A 16,418-nucleotide genomic window follows, 5' to 3' on the forward strand; every position below is an offset into this window, starting at 1 on the left:
GATTTATATCAGTAGAGGAAAGAAGTGTTGGGGAAAGTATCAATGACAATAATTCCATGTCTTTCTCATATTTTATCCAGATGTAGAGATTTGTAAATTGAACAAGATTGTTTTCCCTTCCAGTTTGTCATTCCTTCTGAAATGAAAGCAGGCTGCCATCAAGATCAGCCCCACACAGTGTCTATCCAGAGTTCCGAAATGACCGCCACCAACACAAGGCACTGCCCGAACTGCCGGCACTCGGATCTAGAGGCTTTGTTTCAAGATTTCAAAGACTGTGACTTTTTTAGCAAAACTTACACTAGATTCCCCAAATCCTGTGACAGTTTTAATCTTCTACATCCCATCTTCCAGAGACACGCTCATGAGCAAGATACCAAAATGCATGAAGTTTATAAAGGGAATATTATTCCCCAGTTGAATAAAAACACTCTTAAGATGTCTGCCGCCACCGATGTATGGGCGGTGTACTTTTCCCAGTTTTGGATAGACTATGAGGGAATGAAAAGTGGAAAGGGACGGCCAATAAGCTTTGTAGACTCTTTCCCTCTGTCTGTCTGGATTTGTCAACCAACGAGATATGCAGAATTACAGAAAGAACTCCAGACTTGTGATCAAGTGTCTCTTAATACCTCCCAAAGTGAATCCAGTGATCTGGCTGGCCGGATGAAGCGAAAGAGACTCTTAAAGGAGTACTACAGTACAGAGTCTGAGCCTTTGTCAAACGGTGGGCAGAGGCCTGCGTCAGAAACATTTTTACGGCTTTCCTCTTCATCTTCGGATGCGGATGTTCACGTCCTGGTTCGTGTCCATAAACACATCAGCATGCAGATCAACCACTACCAGTATCTACTGCTGCTCTTCATACACGAGTCGCTCATTCTGCTTTCGGATACCCTGCGTAAGGATGTGGAAGCTGTGACTGGCAGCCCCGCTTCTCAGACTTCCATTTGCATCGGGGTTTTGCTTAGGAGTGCGGAACTGGCCCTGCTGCTACATCCCGTGGACCACGCGGGCACTCTGCGCTCTCCGGCTTCTGAAAGCGTGAGCCCGCTGCTTCCTGACTACCCGCCCTCAGAAAACGGGAGCGTTCTGTCTTCCAAGAGAAAACATGGTGGTGGTATGCATCGAATTAGAAACGCAGCTCTCAATCACATGTCAGACAACAGATCCATGAGCGTCGACCTTAGCCATGTCCCTTTAAAGGATCCTTTGCTTTTTAAATCAGCCAGTGACACAAATCTGCAAAAGGGCACTTCTTTTCTGGACTACTTATCAGACAAACATTTAGGGAAAATAAGTGAAGATGAGAGTAGTGGGCTTGGTTACAAGAGTGGCTCAGGAGAAATGATGTCAGAAGTCAGTCACAGAAAGGATGTGTCTTGCACAGGTGCGGACAGTGTCTTGAACAGCAGAGATGACGCAGACAGGTTTTCTCTGAGTGACGGCGGCAATCCAAACACCCCTTCAAATGCTTTAGCTGGTAAAGGAAGTGGAACCATGGAGTCAATCTTCAGAGCCGAAGATTTCCTTCCTGAAGCGGCTTCAGTCCCTGAGAATTCGGAGGAGAGTAAAGAAGAGGTCCCCACAGCCAGAGCACTTAAATCCCAGCCATCTTTAAGGTAGTGCTACTGTTAGGATGTAAATGGTTTTAGTTTTCTATTTGTTATTTCTGTGGCTTGTTTGTTTCTTTGTTTGGGAGCAGAAAACCTCGTGACAAAATGTGGCTTTTAAAGAGTCCGTTTCCCGAGTCTGAGGATGCCTTCGAGCTTCTACTTTTTGGTGTCCTTTGGGTGCTGTGTGATATGCTAGCTTTACTACAAATTGTCTCCATGATGGTCTGCACCTCTGTGCCCTGGCTGGGCAGTAGTTCTTTGCTCTTTTGGCCTCTGCCTGCCCAGTCCCAGCATTACAGAGTGCACTTGCTCTCCCCACAGCTACTGAGAGAACTTTAGGATGAACTTCTTTGCTCTACCTGCAGTAATTTCCTATTACTTTCGTTTGCCAACAGTATAAAACCTAAGGAACGCTGCCCACCCACCCCAGCCCCACTCTTTGTTTCCTACAAGAACATGAAAAGGAGCGCCTCCCAGGTCTCCCTGGACACCATTTCCCTGGACAGCATGGCCTTGGAAGAGCAGCTGGAGAGCGACGGCAGTGACAGCCACGTGTTGTTGGGGAAAGGTAAGGAGGACAGCGGAGTCCTCACTAGAGATGAGCGCTCTTACCACAGTGCTACCTGAGTCCTTACAGTGATACCCAGTGCTTGCTAATCACATCAGCCAGACAGAACAACTTAGTTTCTGTACGTCCTGACCTGTATTCCTAGAGCGTAACTTCCTAGTGGCTTTTCTAATGGCCCTCCTCACATCTGCTTTTGTTCATTTGCAGGTTGGTTGTTTGTTTTTGTTTTCTGTTTTCACTCCATAAATAGATTGCTTCCTCAAATATAAATCTGATCATGTTATTTTTCAGTTTAATCTCAGGAACTTTTCATACTTTAAGACTGTGAAATTTAGAAACCTTAATCCTTTTTGAAAATGTTCTTTATATTTTGACCTTAGTTTTTCTACATGTCTGTTTCCTTTTTCTTTCTTTACATTTATCTAGCTGTGGTAGTGTGTGGGCAGGGTAGCACACATGTCCCGTCTGTGGGAGTGTGTGGGCAGGGTAGTGTGCATATTCCATCTATGGGAGTGTGGGCAGGGTAACACGCATGTTCTGTCTATGGGAGAGTGTGGGCAGGGTTCTATGGTAGTGTGTGAGCAGAGTAGCACACATGTTCTGTCTGTGGGAGTGCGTGCGCAAGGTAGCCTGCATGTTCCATCTATGGGAGTGTGTGTGCAGGGTAGCATGCATGTTCTGTCTATGGGAGTGTGTGGGCAGGGTAACACATGTTCCGTCTACAGGAGTGTGTGGTAGGGTAGCATGCATGTTCGGTCTATGGGAGTGTGTGTGCAGGGTAGCATGCGTGTTCTGTCTATGGCAGTGTGTGCAGGGTAGTATGCATGTTCTGTCTATGGCAGTGTGTGCAGGGTAGCATGCATGTTCTGTCTATGGGAGTGTGTGCAGGGTAGCATGCATGTTCCGTCTATGGGAGTGTGTGCGCAGGGTAACACATGTTCTGTCTATAGGAGTGTGTGGTAAGGTAGCACACACGTTCTGTCTATGGGAATGTGTGGGCAGGGTAGCACGCATGTTCCATCTATGGGAATGTGTGGGCAGGTTAGCACGCATATTCCATGGCGTGAGTGTAGTGGTCAGGGGACAACCTGCAGGACTTGTTCCTCTCTTCTACCATGTGAATTCCAGCGATCGAACTCAAGTAGTCAGATTTGGTGGCAAGTTAGCCACTGAGCCATCTTGCTGGAGCCATGTCTCATTCTTTCTACTGTGACAAATGTTTTCCACCTCAGAGCCTGACACTGTCCTTGGAACGTGGTCTTATTTTTTTGCCGTTTAGCCAAAATTCTCATCATAGAACCCCTAATTCTTGGACCATGAGGAAGACTCTGACATGCTCTCTTAACTCCATAGACCGCAGTTACCGTCATAGCACCTCCCTGTGCCATGTCTGGCGGACAGCTTACTGCGTATTACATAGACCAGCAGCCAGGTAGAAACCAGACAGTTCCATAGTGGTTAACACAGTGCTGAGTTGGGCCTGATGTTTTCGTGTTCTTGACTCCTGTTATCATGTTTGTAATGGTTCTTTTATGTATCTCAAAGTATTAATCTGTGATAGACACAAAGATTATCTTCATTTACTATAGATAGCTTGAGGTATTTTGAAGCAAAACATACTGAAATATTTAGGCAGCTAAGAATAATGGAGAAGAGTCATAGGGTATTCAGTTCAGGTGAGCGGAGGCTGGGATTTGCTCTAGCCCGTGAGAGAAGTCAGGCAGTGTGGGTAGATAGGGGTGGAAAGCTGGCCGGCTTTCCCGTTACAGCAGTGCCACTACAGCAACAGGAGCTTTGTTTGTTTATTTAGTGCTTAGTAATATTGTCATTGTTATGTTACTAGATTTAGGGCTTTTAGTATGTTGTCTTAGTTAGGGTCTCTATTGCTTCATTCAAACACCATGACCACAAAGCAAATTGGGGAGGAAAGGGTTTATTGGGCTTACCCTTCCACATGACACTGCCATCAGTGAAGGAAGCCAGGACAGGACTGAAACAGGGCAGGAACCTGGAGGCAGGAGCTGATGCAGAGGCTGTAGAGGGGATGCTGCTTACTGACTTGTTCCCCATTGCTTGCTTAGTCTGCTTTCTTTATAGAACCCAGGACCACAAGGGGCTGGACCTCCGCCATCAATCACTAATTAAGAAAATCCTCTCCAGGCTGGCCCACAGCCGTCTCTCATGGTGGCTTGTTCTCATTTGAGGTGTCTTTCTCTCAGATGGCTATAGTTGTGTCAAGTTCACACACATCTGGCCAGCAAAATAAATCTCTGGCAGTTTATTGCTGTGCTAAGGGACCGTATTGACTCTGTTTGTTTAGTGCTACTTAAACAAGGCTTTGCTTGAAAGAGTTAAAGGGGGTAGTCTATTTTTGATAAAAATAAATGTTGCTGGAACATATATAAACAGATTTTAATTTATTAATTTACTTTTGTATTATTTCAGCAATTAAGAGGAACTCCTATGCAAATTGCCAGAGCCCAGCAGAGAGTGTGAACACCAGTGCAAACACGCAGAATTTCGGGGAAGCCTCTCCCGACGCCGTCAGCACAAACTCTGAGGGTGCTCCAGAGAGCCGCGATGACTTGGTAAGTGTCTCAGAGTTTTCTGAAGAAATGCCAACTGTCCTTCATGCTGGATCTGTGCACCTCTAGGCCTTCATTCGCACGATGACAGCTTAAGTACTGGCTGGTCACTTCTGTGTTGCTGCTCCTGAGCGCTCTTTCCGCCTAGTCACCCACTGCTCCCGGGCTCGCTGTCTGTGTTGTTTTGTTTTTTGTTTTTTGTTTTTGATTTTTCGAGACAGGGTTTCTCTGTAGTTTTGGAGCCTGTCCTGGAACTAGCTCTTGTAGACCAGGCTGGCCTTGAACTCATAGAGATCCACCTGCCTCTGCCTCCCTAGTCCTGGGATTAAAGGGGTGCGCTGCTACTGCCTGGCATTTTGTTTGTATTGAAGAAGGGAGGGAGTAGATCTGTTCTTCGTTTTTTAATCTCTGTCCCATTTATATTTTGACCAATATTTTAGTTCCCTTTGAGGATACTTTTTAAAAGTTTGATGGCACAGATGGTAGCCAGTCCTTACAGTGAAGGTCCTTCTACAAAGGAAATAGATTGCTAGTTTCTTTTAGACCTTTCTGATACAGAGAAATATTATGAAAGAATTTAGACATACCCTACTTTTGGTGAACATTCATTCATAGCTGAAAATGTCATATTATTGGTCTTTGTAACCAAAATACTTCATCTTTATGGATTGAAAACAAAAGCAGCTAGGGTTTTTCTACAAAAATTGAGCATCCTTTGTCCAAAGCTCTTGGGTACAGAAGTACAGAAAGCCTCAAGAAAATTTTGAATTTTGGATTTTTTACATGTAAGTATGAGGTATCTTGTGTACGAAGTCCAGTTCTAAACCCGAAGCTGGTTATCGTTCTTAGATTCCTTATATGCATAGCCTACGTAATTTTCTACAGCTTGTGACAGTCTTGCGGAGCAGCTTAAAGGTGTGGGGTTTCTTACTTGTGGCATCTCTTTGTCACTTGAAAAGCAGTCCATTTCTAAGTTTGAACTGGAGATGCTCAAGCTATAACACACAATAGCTAGGCTTTGGGGGCTGTAAGGGCAGTTTGATGGATACATCAGAATGGTATTTGTAGAGATTAGTCTGTGTTTATTTTATTATTTCTTTAATTTTGCACTAACAACATTTGTACAATCATTGATAGATGTCAGTTGTGGTGTTTAACATTACTGGCATTCACGGGGAGATTGACATCCGGGGAGAGGACACGGAAGTCTGCCTTCAGGTGAACCAGGTGACACCCAATCAGCTAGGCAACATCAGCCTGCGCCATTACCTCGGGAGTCGGCCAGTTGGTAAGGGTTCTCCTTGAACCACCGTTCACATGAGATTCTTAAGACGCCATAAATTGATTTTGTGTTCTGTGCCCGGCTCATAATATCGGAAGGTATGCTGTTACTTCCTATCCTGGGAGGTGGAGATAAACATACCATTTTGTTTAGAAAAAAAAAAAAAAAAGAGGTTCTTGGCCTTTCTGTAGTCTTTGACGGAAGCCTGCAGCAGCTGGGGTGGTTGCCACGCCGTGTGCGTGTTGCTTATTGCTGACATTAGTTGTCATAAAATAAACAAACAAAATATCCCACAATTTCTGTTCACAGCTAATTGACTTCAGTCTTTCCATTACTAGCAGCCTTTTAAATAGGATGTTCTCTAAAACTTTTGTTGAAGCTTAAATTTTGTTTTTAAATGTTGGTTTTTATCTTGGTAAACCAACTCAAATTCTTTCTTGGCACAAGGTCAATCCAGAAAAAAATGTAATTATGAATTACCTGTGTTCTTTACTCTAATTTCGATTCTAAGTGTTCTCTAGGGTTGCTGCAGTAGCATCTTCTCTGTGTACATTCACATTGTTCAAGGCCCTGATTTATTTAATGCGGAAGGTGCAGAGCCTAAGAATGATTTTAAATGCCGTGGCCTCTTTGCCACGGTTGTCTGTCTTATTACAGAGACATAGCTGGGTGCTCACATGGGTGTTGGATCTGAAGAGTGCATCCTTTCAGAGTGTATCGTGAATTTCCCCTATTATGAAAAAGTAGAAAATGTAGAAAAGCTGCCAGTATTTTATTTAAAAATTACCCAGAAAAAGTGAAATTGTGGTTCTTATGATATATCTTATTTATATTAGATAATCATTTAAAATAGTAAATATTAAAGCTGTTTCATATATTCCTTTAATATGCAGTGTATTTGATATTCTACTGTAATCTTAATGGCATATAATGTTCTTTTTAGTAATGTAACAAAGTTACAGTTTGTATGTTTGTTTCTTAGGTTCTGACCAGAAAGCTGGAATCCATCCCAAATCCTCTCCTGAGATTTCTCTGAGGTTTGAAAGTGGACCCGGTGCTGTAATACACTCTTTGCTTGCAGAAAAAAACGGATTTCTTCAATGCCACATAGAGAACTTTAGTACTGAGTTTCTAACATCTTCTCTTTTGAATATTCAACATTTTTTGGAAGATGAAACTGTTGCAACTGTGATGCCAATGAAGATACAAGTTTCCAATACGAAGATAAACTTGAAAGTATGTTAAGGCCTGAGTTTTTGTTTTCCTAAATGTTTGCATTCCCTCTTCTGGTGAGGTCATGCCTTCTCCACATTATGCCCTCCATTGGAACTGATGAAAGTGAGAGAGTAGTCTTTACAGTGGAGCTCACAGGTCCTTTCTAGAAGGGAAAAGAGTGCCGGCAATTTTTTTTGACATAATACCTAAAAGTATATAAACTTTTAAGTCACTAAAAGTAGAATGAACTAAAGTCATGTTTATTCAAGTTGACCATTTTAATATTTTCCCCTTTGACACAAGGTTTCTCTGTGCAGCCCTGGCTGTCCTGGAATTCACGCCGTAGACCAGGCTGGCCTCAAACTCACCGAGTGCTGGGATTAAAGGCCTGCCTCAACTATTTTAATAAGAACATGCCAATATTTTGTCCCTTACCTCTAGGATGATAGTCCCCGCAGCAGCACGGTGTCCCTGCAGCCAAGCCCTGTGACTGTGCATATTGATCACCTTGTGGTGGAGAGGAACGATGATGGCAGTTTCCACATCAGAGGTACACCTTACAGAGGAGCACCCTACGTGCTGACACTGGGCTGGTTCCGAGCTGCTTGTCTTTGTCACTCCTTGCTTACTTTGTAGGGATTTGCCGTAGCAATGACTGAGGAATGCCTTTGGCTTTAGTCTTCAGTATTTATGTACAAACCCTGGAAGTAACTTTTCAGTCGTTAGCTTGATATCTGCTCTTCAGATAAGTCTTGAATGAAAAGAAGAAAGGCCTTTGTGGTTTCGTGTGACCCTGCCCCTGTCTGTGTGTGTCTGTGTGCACATTCATGCCACAGTGAGCATGTGACCCTGCCCCTGTCTGTGTGTGTCTGTGTGCACATTCATGCCACAGTGAGCATGTGACCCTGCCCCCTCCGTGTATGTGTGTGTGTGCACATTCATGCCACAGTGAGCACATGAGTGTCTGAGGGCAACCTCGGGTATTGGTTCGTCCTTACCTTCCATCTTGTTGGAGCCCGAATCTCTTTGTCCCTGACACTCTTTACTCCAGGCTATCTGGCCTGCAAGCTAGCAGCTCCCCTTTCTCTGCCTTCCATTTCCCCATAGGAACACTGGGCTTACACAGTTATTCAGCTGTTAAGACAGATGAAATTATGAAAGATGCAGGTAAATGGATGGAGCTAGAAACACACATCCTGTGTGAGGTAACCAAGTCCCAGACAGACAAACATTGCATGCTTCGTTTTATATGCAGACATAAGCTTTTGCTTTAGATTTGAGTGTTTGTTTAGAATAACCGCAGAGGTGACATAGGTAGTAAGGGATCAGGGAAGGAGGGTTCTTCGAGGATATAAAGGGATAAAAGGAAAATTGCAACGGAGGATTAGCAGGAATGGGAGGGCAGGTAGAGGAGGGAATGCGGGGTGGCGCTAACAAGATAAAGGCCCCTCGAAAGCTGCGTGACCTAGTACTGGAAAAGGTCTCTAAAATATGTACACATATAAAAGGAAGTTAAACATAGTCACTATGTATTGAGGGAGACAATACCCCAAATGAACATAATATGCTACCAAATTAAAGCCCTGGTGGGTTACATCTGGCCCACAACTCAAGATGATCTCTTAAAAATCCTATAACCTTTCCAATTGTTTAGTTATTTATTTAGATTTAGTTATTTTATGTATACCAATGTTTTGTTTGCATGTACATCTACACGCCAGAAGAGAGCAGCAGATCTCATGGGTAGCTGTGAGCCACTATGTGGATGCTGGGAATTGAACTCAGGACCTCTGAAGAGCAACCAGTGTTCTTAGCCACTGAGCCATCTCTCTAGCCCTCCAATTTTTTTTAAGCCAGTCTCTCTCTTTTTTTTTTTTTTTTGGTGTGTGTGTGTGTAAGATCATATCATTTGTAAGTGTCTTGCTCCTCCCTTATAGTTTGGATGTCTTAATTTCCTTCCCTGCCCAGTTGCAATGGCCAAGAACCTCTTGGGCAATATTGAGGTTGTAAGAACACACATCCTTGTCCGGTTCCTGATTTGGGCAAAGAGGAAAAGTACCACTAAGTATACAGCTGTGGGGTGTCTATCAGTACCCATCGTCACAATGAGCATATATGCCCTCCATCACATTGAGGATACAGATGTGGGGTGTCTATTGATACCCTCTGACACACTGAGGAAGTTCCCTTCTGTTGCCAGTTTGTCTAAACTTTTATTATGGTAAGGAGTAGGATTTTTCAACTGTTGCTTTTCCTTTTTGTTTGTTTGTTTGTTTGTTTGTTTGTTTTTCTCTACATAGCCCTGACTTTCCTTGAACTCACATTTGGACCAGGCTGCCCTAGAATTTACAAACATCTGCCTGCTTCTGCTTCTTAAGTGCTGGATTAAGGACATGTGCCACCATGCCAGCCCTCAGGAGCCTTCCTACAGGCTCTGAGTAATCACATAGCTCTATTTCTCTGTATATATAGAATTATTTGAAGTTTTTAAAATGTAAGGCAATCTTGCATTCCTTACTACTTACCTCAAGTCTATTCATATTTTTATATGTAGTATGTTCACTTTGCTAATATTTTGTACAGCTTGTGTCTCTGTTACAAGCATCTTGATTTTTTTTTTTTTTGGTTTCTCAAGACAAGGTTTCTCTGTGGTTTTGGAGCCTGTCCTGGAACTAGCTCTTGTAGACCAGGCTGGTCTCGAACTCACAGAGATCCGCCTGCCTCTGCCTCCCAAGTGCTGGGATTAAAGGCATGCGCCACCACCGCCCGGCAAGCATCTTGATTTTATCTTCAGTTTCTTGGCATGTTGTTATTGTTTTAGGATCTTTTGAACGAGTGAGATTTTGATTTTGCTGTGTTTTTCCTTTCCCTATTTTTCTATCATATATTTCTATCCTCATGCTAACAGATATATTTTCCCTTTAAATTTTTCATAATAGATCTTAATGATTAGTCAAATGACTTGGAATTGTTATCTGAGTGCTTATTTGTTTGATCAGATTCCCACGTGTTTAACACTGGAACTGATTTCCAAGACGATGCCAGCCGTGACTCAGTGGTCCTGAGCAGTGGGAAGTGTGATGTGAGGAAGCCACCCAGTGTCACCCAGGCCACTCAGACGAGCCCAGAGGTCCTTTGGCCTTCTCAGTCCGTTGGCTGTCCAGAACGCTCCTTCGCCTTTACAAGGGAACAGGTAATAGGAAATTGTAGCATTTCATAATTACCAAAACACAAATAGTTAAAAACCCCTGTGATGTCTTTCAGTAAAGCATGTTGATGACTGACTGTACGTAAGCATTAAGAGGGTTATTGATGCTAAACAAGGTAAGAGAACACTCTGATTCCTTCTCCTTCTTTGAAGTACTGTCAGTATTCTTGTCCTTCTAGAATCTTACTCATTCTTTAAGTCAGTTTTCAAGTGTGTATATATATATTTTTTTCCTTAGCATTGTATAACATCTTTCTTTCTTTCTTTTTTTCTTTCTTTCTTTCTTTCTTTCTTTCTTTCTTTCTTTCTTTCTTTCTTTCTTTCTTTCTCTTTCTTCCCTTCCTCTCTCTCTCTCTGTCTCTCTCTCTGTCTCTCTTTCTTTTTTGGTTTTTCGAGACAGGGTTTCTCTGTAGCTTTGAAGCCTGTCCTGGAACTAGCTCTTGTAGACCAGTCTGACATCAAACTCACAGAGATCTGCCTCCCGAGTGCTGGGATTAAAGGCGTGCGCCACCATTGCCTAGCTATATAAGATGTTTCTTTCTTTCTTTTTTTTTTTTTGATTTTCGAGACAGGGTTTCTCCTGGTTCCTATCCTGGAACTAGCTCTTGTAGACCAGGCTGGCCTCGAACTCATAGAGATCCGCCTGCCTCTGCCTCCCGAGTGCTGGGATTAAAGGCGTGCGCCACCACCGCCTGGCAGATGTTTCTTATATTACATTTGCTTCAAGCTCATTTCAGTGGCTGAATGTGGATGGATTATCATTTCTGAACCTTCTGTTTGTCATTTCTTAACATCCAAGTTGCTTCTGATTGTTTGCAGTTATAAATAAACAAAATATCCTGCCGAGCTTTAGTTCTCTAAAGGTGGAAGGAGTTTATTGATCTATTCAAGGATTCCCCAGATGAGCGCTCTCACTGTGTATAGAAACAGCACTGTAATTGCTGCTTGTAAAGACAGGCTGTCCCTAGTTTTATTGTATCTTCATGTGCTGTGGCTCTGAGAGGCAGAATCTTGAAGGAAGCCTTAGAAAGTTTTGCCCACATAAGGAAACGCCTATGGGAATGTTGAGGATGTGTCTGGAGATCAGGTTATCTCTAGTCAGGGAGAGAAAGGCCATCTAAGAGAGTAAACTTATGTAAACGAGAAAGTGACTGACCCTGAAATCCAATAGACTGAGAACTCAGGGCTCTTCATGAGAGAGGAAAAGAGGACAGGTGGGAAGGTGGGAAGTAGAAAAAACTGGCGTCCTAGCCAGAGGGCAGAGGTCCTAACAGAGAAGGGAGGTCAGCCGTGGTTGAAGACGTTATCCAAGGATGCTGCGGCCAGACAGTATCACTGCTACAGTCAGAATTGAGAAGTTAGCTAGTATCTTGAGTTACTGGGTCAAAATTTAGGAACACTTTTAATTGTATAGTAAGTGCTTTCAAATAGCTCCCGGAAGCAGCTTTGAGCTCAAGTGAACCCTCACCAGCACTGGGTGGCTTATATCCTAAGTGACGCTGCATAAAACAGTTACATGTTTTGGAACTGATTATAGTCTCTTGTCTTCCAAATGTGTCATTTCAGCTCATGGAGGAAAACGAGTCTCTTAAGAAGGAGCTGGCTCAAGCTAAAATGGCTCTCGCAGAGGCGCACTTGGCCAGAGATGCACTTCTCCATGAAATGAAGCAGATGGCCCTCCAGTAGCGGCGGTGGCTGCGAGAACTCGGCTCGCAGCTCTGGAGTAGGAAGGTTGTGATTAAAACATGGCTGTAACCAGTTAGTGGGAGATTTTCCTTATCATGACAATAAAATGAGACGGAGTGTGCTGAAGTGATGAGTGTTCCAACCCAGCTTAGAGAGCACTGGGCGCGGGGGCCGTCAGCCGCTGTGGTCCAGGGAGGGCAGCGCAGGCCCCGTAAGACAGCAAAAAGATGTCAGGACCGCATTACCAACATTTAAAAAGAAAAGTGAAGACCTGTTGAGCTCATGCAGATGCTGAATTTATTTCTTCTTGTTAATACTTTTCTATTATTTACAAAAAATCAGATGCCTTTGGGGCTAATGTAAAAGAAGGATTACATTTTAAATGTTATTAAAATTATGTACTTAATCTATAATTATTTAATTGCTGTAAAAAGTCCAATCAAATTAATAAATTATATAATTACTGAGTTTACAAACTGAAAACTCTTGACCACACCGAGCTTATAAAGTAACTTGAAAATGTGAAAAGAAAGACACCTTAGATGACGGGCAAGGTTTCAATAAGGTACAATTGTAAAAATAAAAAGCACAAATACTAGCGTATGTGGACAAGTGACTTACAAGCATTACTTGTACATTCCATTAAATGCTTATCATTAGACGTAAAACACAATTTATCTTGCTGTAGTTGGCAGTATTTGTAACTATAAAAGTTTGAATTCATACTATTTTAATATTTCTTTATCTTTCCTCTTTAAGGAGAATGTTTTCAGAGAATTTGTTTTTCACACACATAAAACAATTTCATACCATTCCTGTAGTATCATATTACACACATGTTTGCTCATAAGAAAATATAAAGCTAGTTTTGATTAAATTTCTGTGACGTGTGTCTATGTGTGTTTACATATGCACATGCACACACACACAGTCTTCTATAAGAGTCATTGGTAAATTTTGAATTCTATTTTCTAGGGCTTAAGGTTGAAAACAACATGAGAGAATCTTAATTATGCATTATGAAATAAAAGTACATGAGTATTTTAAGAAACAGGTTTTTGAAGACAATATATTTCTGATAGAATTAAAGCAAGTGGTGTCTATTTTAAACCTCATACTCCTAAATAGAAGTGTGTCTAGGATAGGCCCCGAGACAGCTGGACTGTTCTTTCCTAAAGGTACTGGGAACCCTGACCTTGCTCTGACACTCACGGTGCTCTGCCGTTGGCACAATTTACAGCCATCCCTATATCCGAGGACTTTATTACTTTATGTGTAAGGGTGATTTAAATTTTGTTGTGAACGGTATTTACCTCCCCGCTTCCCCATATCTTCCTTTTCAGTTGACGTCATTAAAAAATACAGGCACTGTTTGGGAGCCAACATACAGCCAAGAAGAAATAAAACTGTTACTATCTTACCTCAGAGTATTTACAACATCACATTAAAATATGTTACTCTAAACTGTATGTAGCCTTAGATTAAGTACAAAGGTCTAATTAAAGCTTCGGAATGTATAGGCTGCTAACCTTTGATGTCTAGGTATGTATTCAGCGACTTGTACAGGATGAACTTCTGAGCTGACACTGTTTCTCAGGATCGACCTATTCTCTATAAATATAAAATTTTTCTATGGTATAATGTTATATTGTTTAATGTTACTAGACACTGAATGTTTTCCTTTTTCCTTTAAAATGTGTTTGGCCTTCCCAAGAAATCATGTAAACAATAGAGGTGATAATATTCTGAGCATTCCATATGGTTTGTCCGATTGTTTTTTTATTTATAAAATACTGGTTTTGTGGTGGTGTAGGATTCAGGAAACATCTCCAGAATGTTTCGTGTGTTCTCCACTGTGGATGTGGAGGGTTGGCAGGACTGAGTTACTGGAGGTGTGAGAGGAGGGAACGGATGCTCAGGATAAGCTGACTAAAGCACATTAATAATTAATAATGTGCCTTTGATTTAAAGCAAGCTATTCTGTCTTCTGATTTCACATAATATTTCATTTGCAGACTTTTCCAAGGCAGGGGAAAGGGATACTGTCTTGCCTGTTGATATATATATATATAATTTTATTATTTTTCTATTTATTTGTTTTTCAAGACAGGATTTCTCTGTATAGCTCTGACTGTCTTAGTGCTGGGTCAAACATGTGTGCCATCACTCCTGGCTGACAAAATTTATTTTTAAACTTTTTTTCTTTTTTTATCCTTCCTTTCTTCTTTCCTTTCTTTCTTTCTTTTTTCCTTCCTTCCTTTCCTTTCTTTCTTTCTTTTTTCCTTCCTTCCTTCCTTCCTTCCTTCCTTCCTTCCTTCCTTCCTTCCTTCCTTCCTTCCTTCCTTCCTTCCTTTTTGTTTTGTGGGCTTCCCTTTTTTCATAGTATTTTACAGCTCCTGATTCTTAAAGAGTGTCCCATCTGTTGTGAGCTGATGTCTGGGTCTGGTGTGAGCTGACGCTCTGCTCCCTTTCTCGTGCAGCTGTTTTCCCCAGCTCAGCTTATTAGAGTGGCCGTTTTTTCTCTGCCACGTGCTTTTTTTTTTTTTTTTTTTTTGGTTTTTTGAGACAGGGTTTCTCTGTAGCTCTTGGTTCCTGTCCTGGAACTAGCTCTTGTAGACCAGGCCGGCCTCGAACTCACAGAGATCTGCCTGCCTCTGCCTCCCGAGTGCTGGGATTAAAGGCGTGCGCCACCACCGCCCAGCTCTCTGCCATATTCTTGGTGTTATAGTTGGTCATAAATTTGTAGGCTCATTTCTGGGTTTCACATTTGAGTTTGTGTCTTTTCTTTTGCCAGTCCCTTGCTGTCTTTGTATGTGTGTGTGCGTGCGCATACGTGCTTTGCTTTTTAATTTAACATGTTAAGAACATTTTGTTGTATATTTGTTCTTTTCTCTTCTCTTAGAAATGCAACATACCACCAGTTGATATTAGTTGTACAAGGGTAGTATTGTCAGTGTGAGAGCTACACTTTGTCCAGCAATACTCTATTAGCTTAGTTCAATCCAAGTATTTATTTCTTTTCCATATAAAATTTTTACTTTTTGATGCTTTCATGCATGCTCACATGGATTTTGATCATGTTTCTTCCCCATTCCTTCCCCTAATTCCTCCACATCTGTCCCTGTGATAAAATGTCATGGGCAAGGCACTTTGTAGAGAGAAGTGCTGTGGAACAATGGTTTTACCCTGTGAAGATTTGTTTCTTGTACTTGTTTAATAAAATGGTGATTGGCTGGTAGCTAGGGAGGAAGAATAGGAGGGGTGACCAGGAAGGAAGTAGAGTTACGACAGTGAGGACAGGAAAATTCTGGGAAGAGGACAGATTCAGTCTGCAGTCTTGACCCAGATGCAGAGAATGCAAGATGAGAATGCCTTGCTGATAAAGGTACCAAGCCACATGGCTAGCATAGACAAGAATTGTGGGCTAATTTAAGATGTAAGAAACAGTTAATAAGAAGCCTGAGCTAATAGGCCAACCAGTTTATAATTAACGTAAGTTTCTGTGTATTTCTTTGGGATGAACACCTCCCGGATCGGGCAGAACAGAAACCTCTGTCAACAGATTGTGTCAGCATGAATAACTGCATCCACATAAAACCTGAGAGAGTTTGAGAAGGGATTCTAGACACAAAAAGAATAGAGTTAAGCACGGCTTCTTGGTAGCATTTTCTCAGGTGGGCTCTGTTTGCTAAAAGCAAGTGCACCTCATTTAAGAGAGACTTCCTGACTCGGCTTTAGCAACAAAAACCTTGCAGTTCTTTTTAAGAGGCCTCACCTCTTATTTAAATGGTGTTTATGAGTAGCCCATAGCGTGCTTCTTGGTGGTGGCAGGGACCTTGAAACCATTGTCCCACAGCAGAGAAGGGATTTTTTAGGCTCAGGGTTCCAGAAGGTTCAAATCCATGATGACAGAGCAGAGGCAGCAGGCAGGCAACAGGCACGGTGTCTGGAATAGCTGAGAGCTCACAGTCGGAGCTGTAAGCAGGAAGCTGAGAGAGAAAACTAGAAATGATGCTTGGCTCTGAAATCTCAAAGCTTATACCTAGTGAAATACTTCCTCCTGCAGGGCCACACTCCCTAAACCTAGCCAAACAGCACCACCAACCGCAGACTAAATATCCACACATGTGATCCAATGGGCATTCTCATTCAAACTGCCACAACACCCAAAGTGTTTCAGTGTATGTCCAGTCCTAGGTCTCATACCAAGACACCTTCCTGCATTTCGTCACCAGGTCTTGATGTTTGGCTGATTTGT

At 42.3% G+C, this 16,418-nt stretch overlaps 1 protein-coding gene across 2 annotated transcripts in view; it reads left to right on the forward strand.

The window, feature by feature from the left end:
* Bltp3b (bridge-like lipid transfer protein family member 3B) overlaps window positions 1-13,917 on the forward strand; it is a 68,513-nt gene extending 54,596 nt beyond the window's left edge. For both annotated transcript variants that reach the window (XM_057757697.1, XM_057757699.1), the window contains exons 14-21: window positions 124-1,622; window positions 2,012-2,184; window positions 4,630-4,772; window positions 5,907-6,057; window positions 7,034-7,287; window positions 7,708-7,816; window positions 10,266-10,459; window positions 12,041-13,917. In XM_057757697.1, the coding sequence (XP_057613680.1) occupies window positions 124-1,622; window positions 2,012-2,184; window positions 4,630-4,772; window positions 5,907-6,057; window positions 7,034-7,287; window positions 7,708-7,816; window positions 10,266-10,459; window positions 12,041-12,160 (2,643 nt within the window). In that variant the 3' untranslated portion in view covers window positions 12,161-13,917. The remainder of the gene's footprint in view (window positions 1-123; window positions 1,623-2,011; window positions 2,185-4,629; window positions 4,773-5,906; window positions 6,058-7,033; window positions 7,288-7,707; window positions 7,817-10,265; window positions 10,460-12,040) is intronic.
* The last annotated feature ends 2,501 nt before the right edge of the window (window positions 13,918-16,418 follow it).

Source organism: Chionomys nivalis, chromosome 25 (assembly GCF_950005125.1).
Source record: "Chionomys nivalis chromosome 25, mChiNiv1.1, whole genome shotgun sequence".
Classification (NCBI taxonomy): Eukaryota; Metazoa; Chordata; class Mammalia; order Rodentia; family Cricetidae; genus Chionomys; species Chionomys nivalis.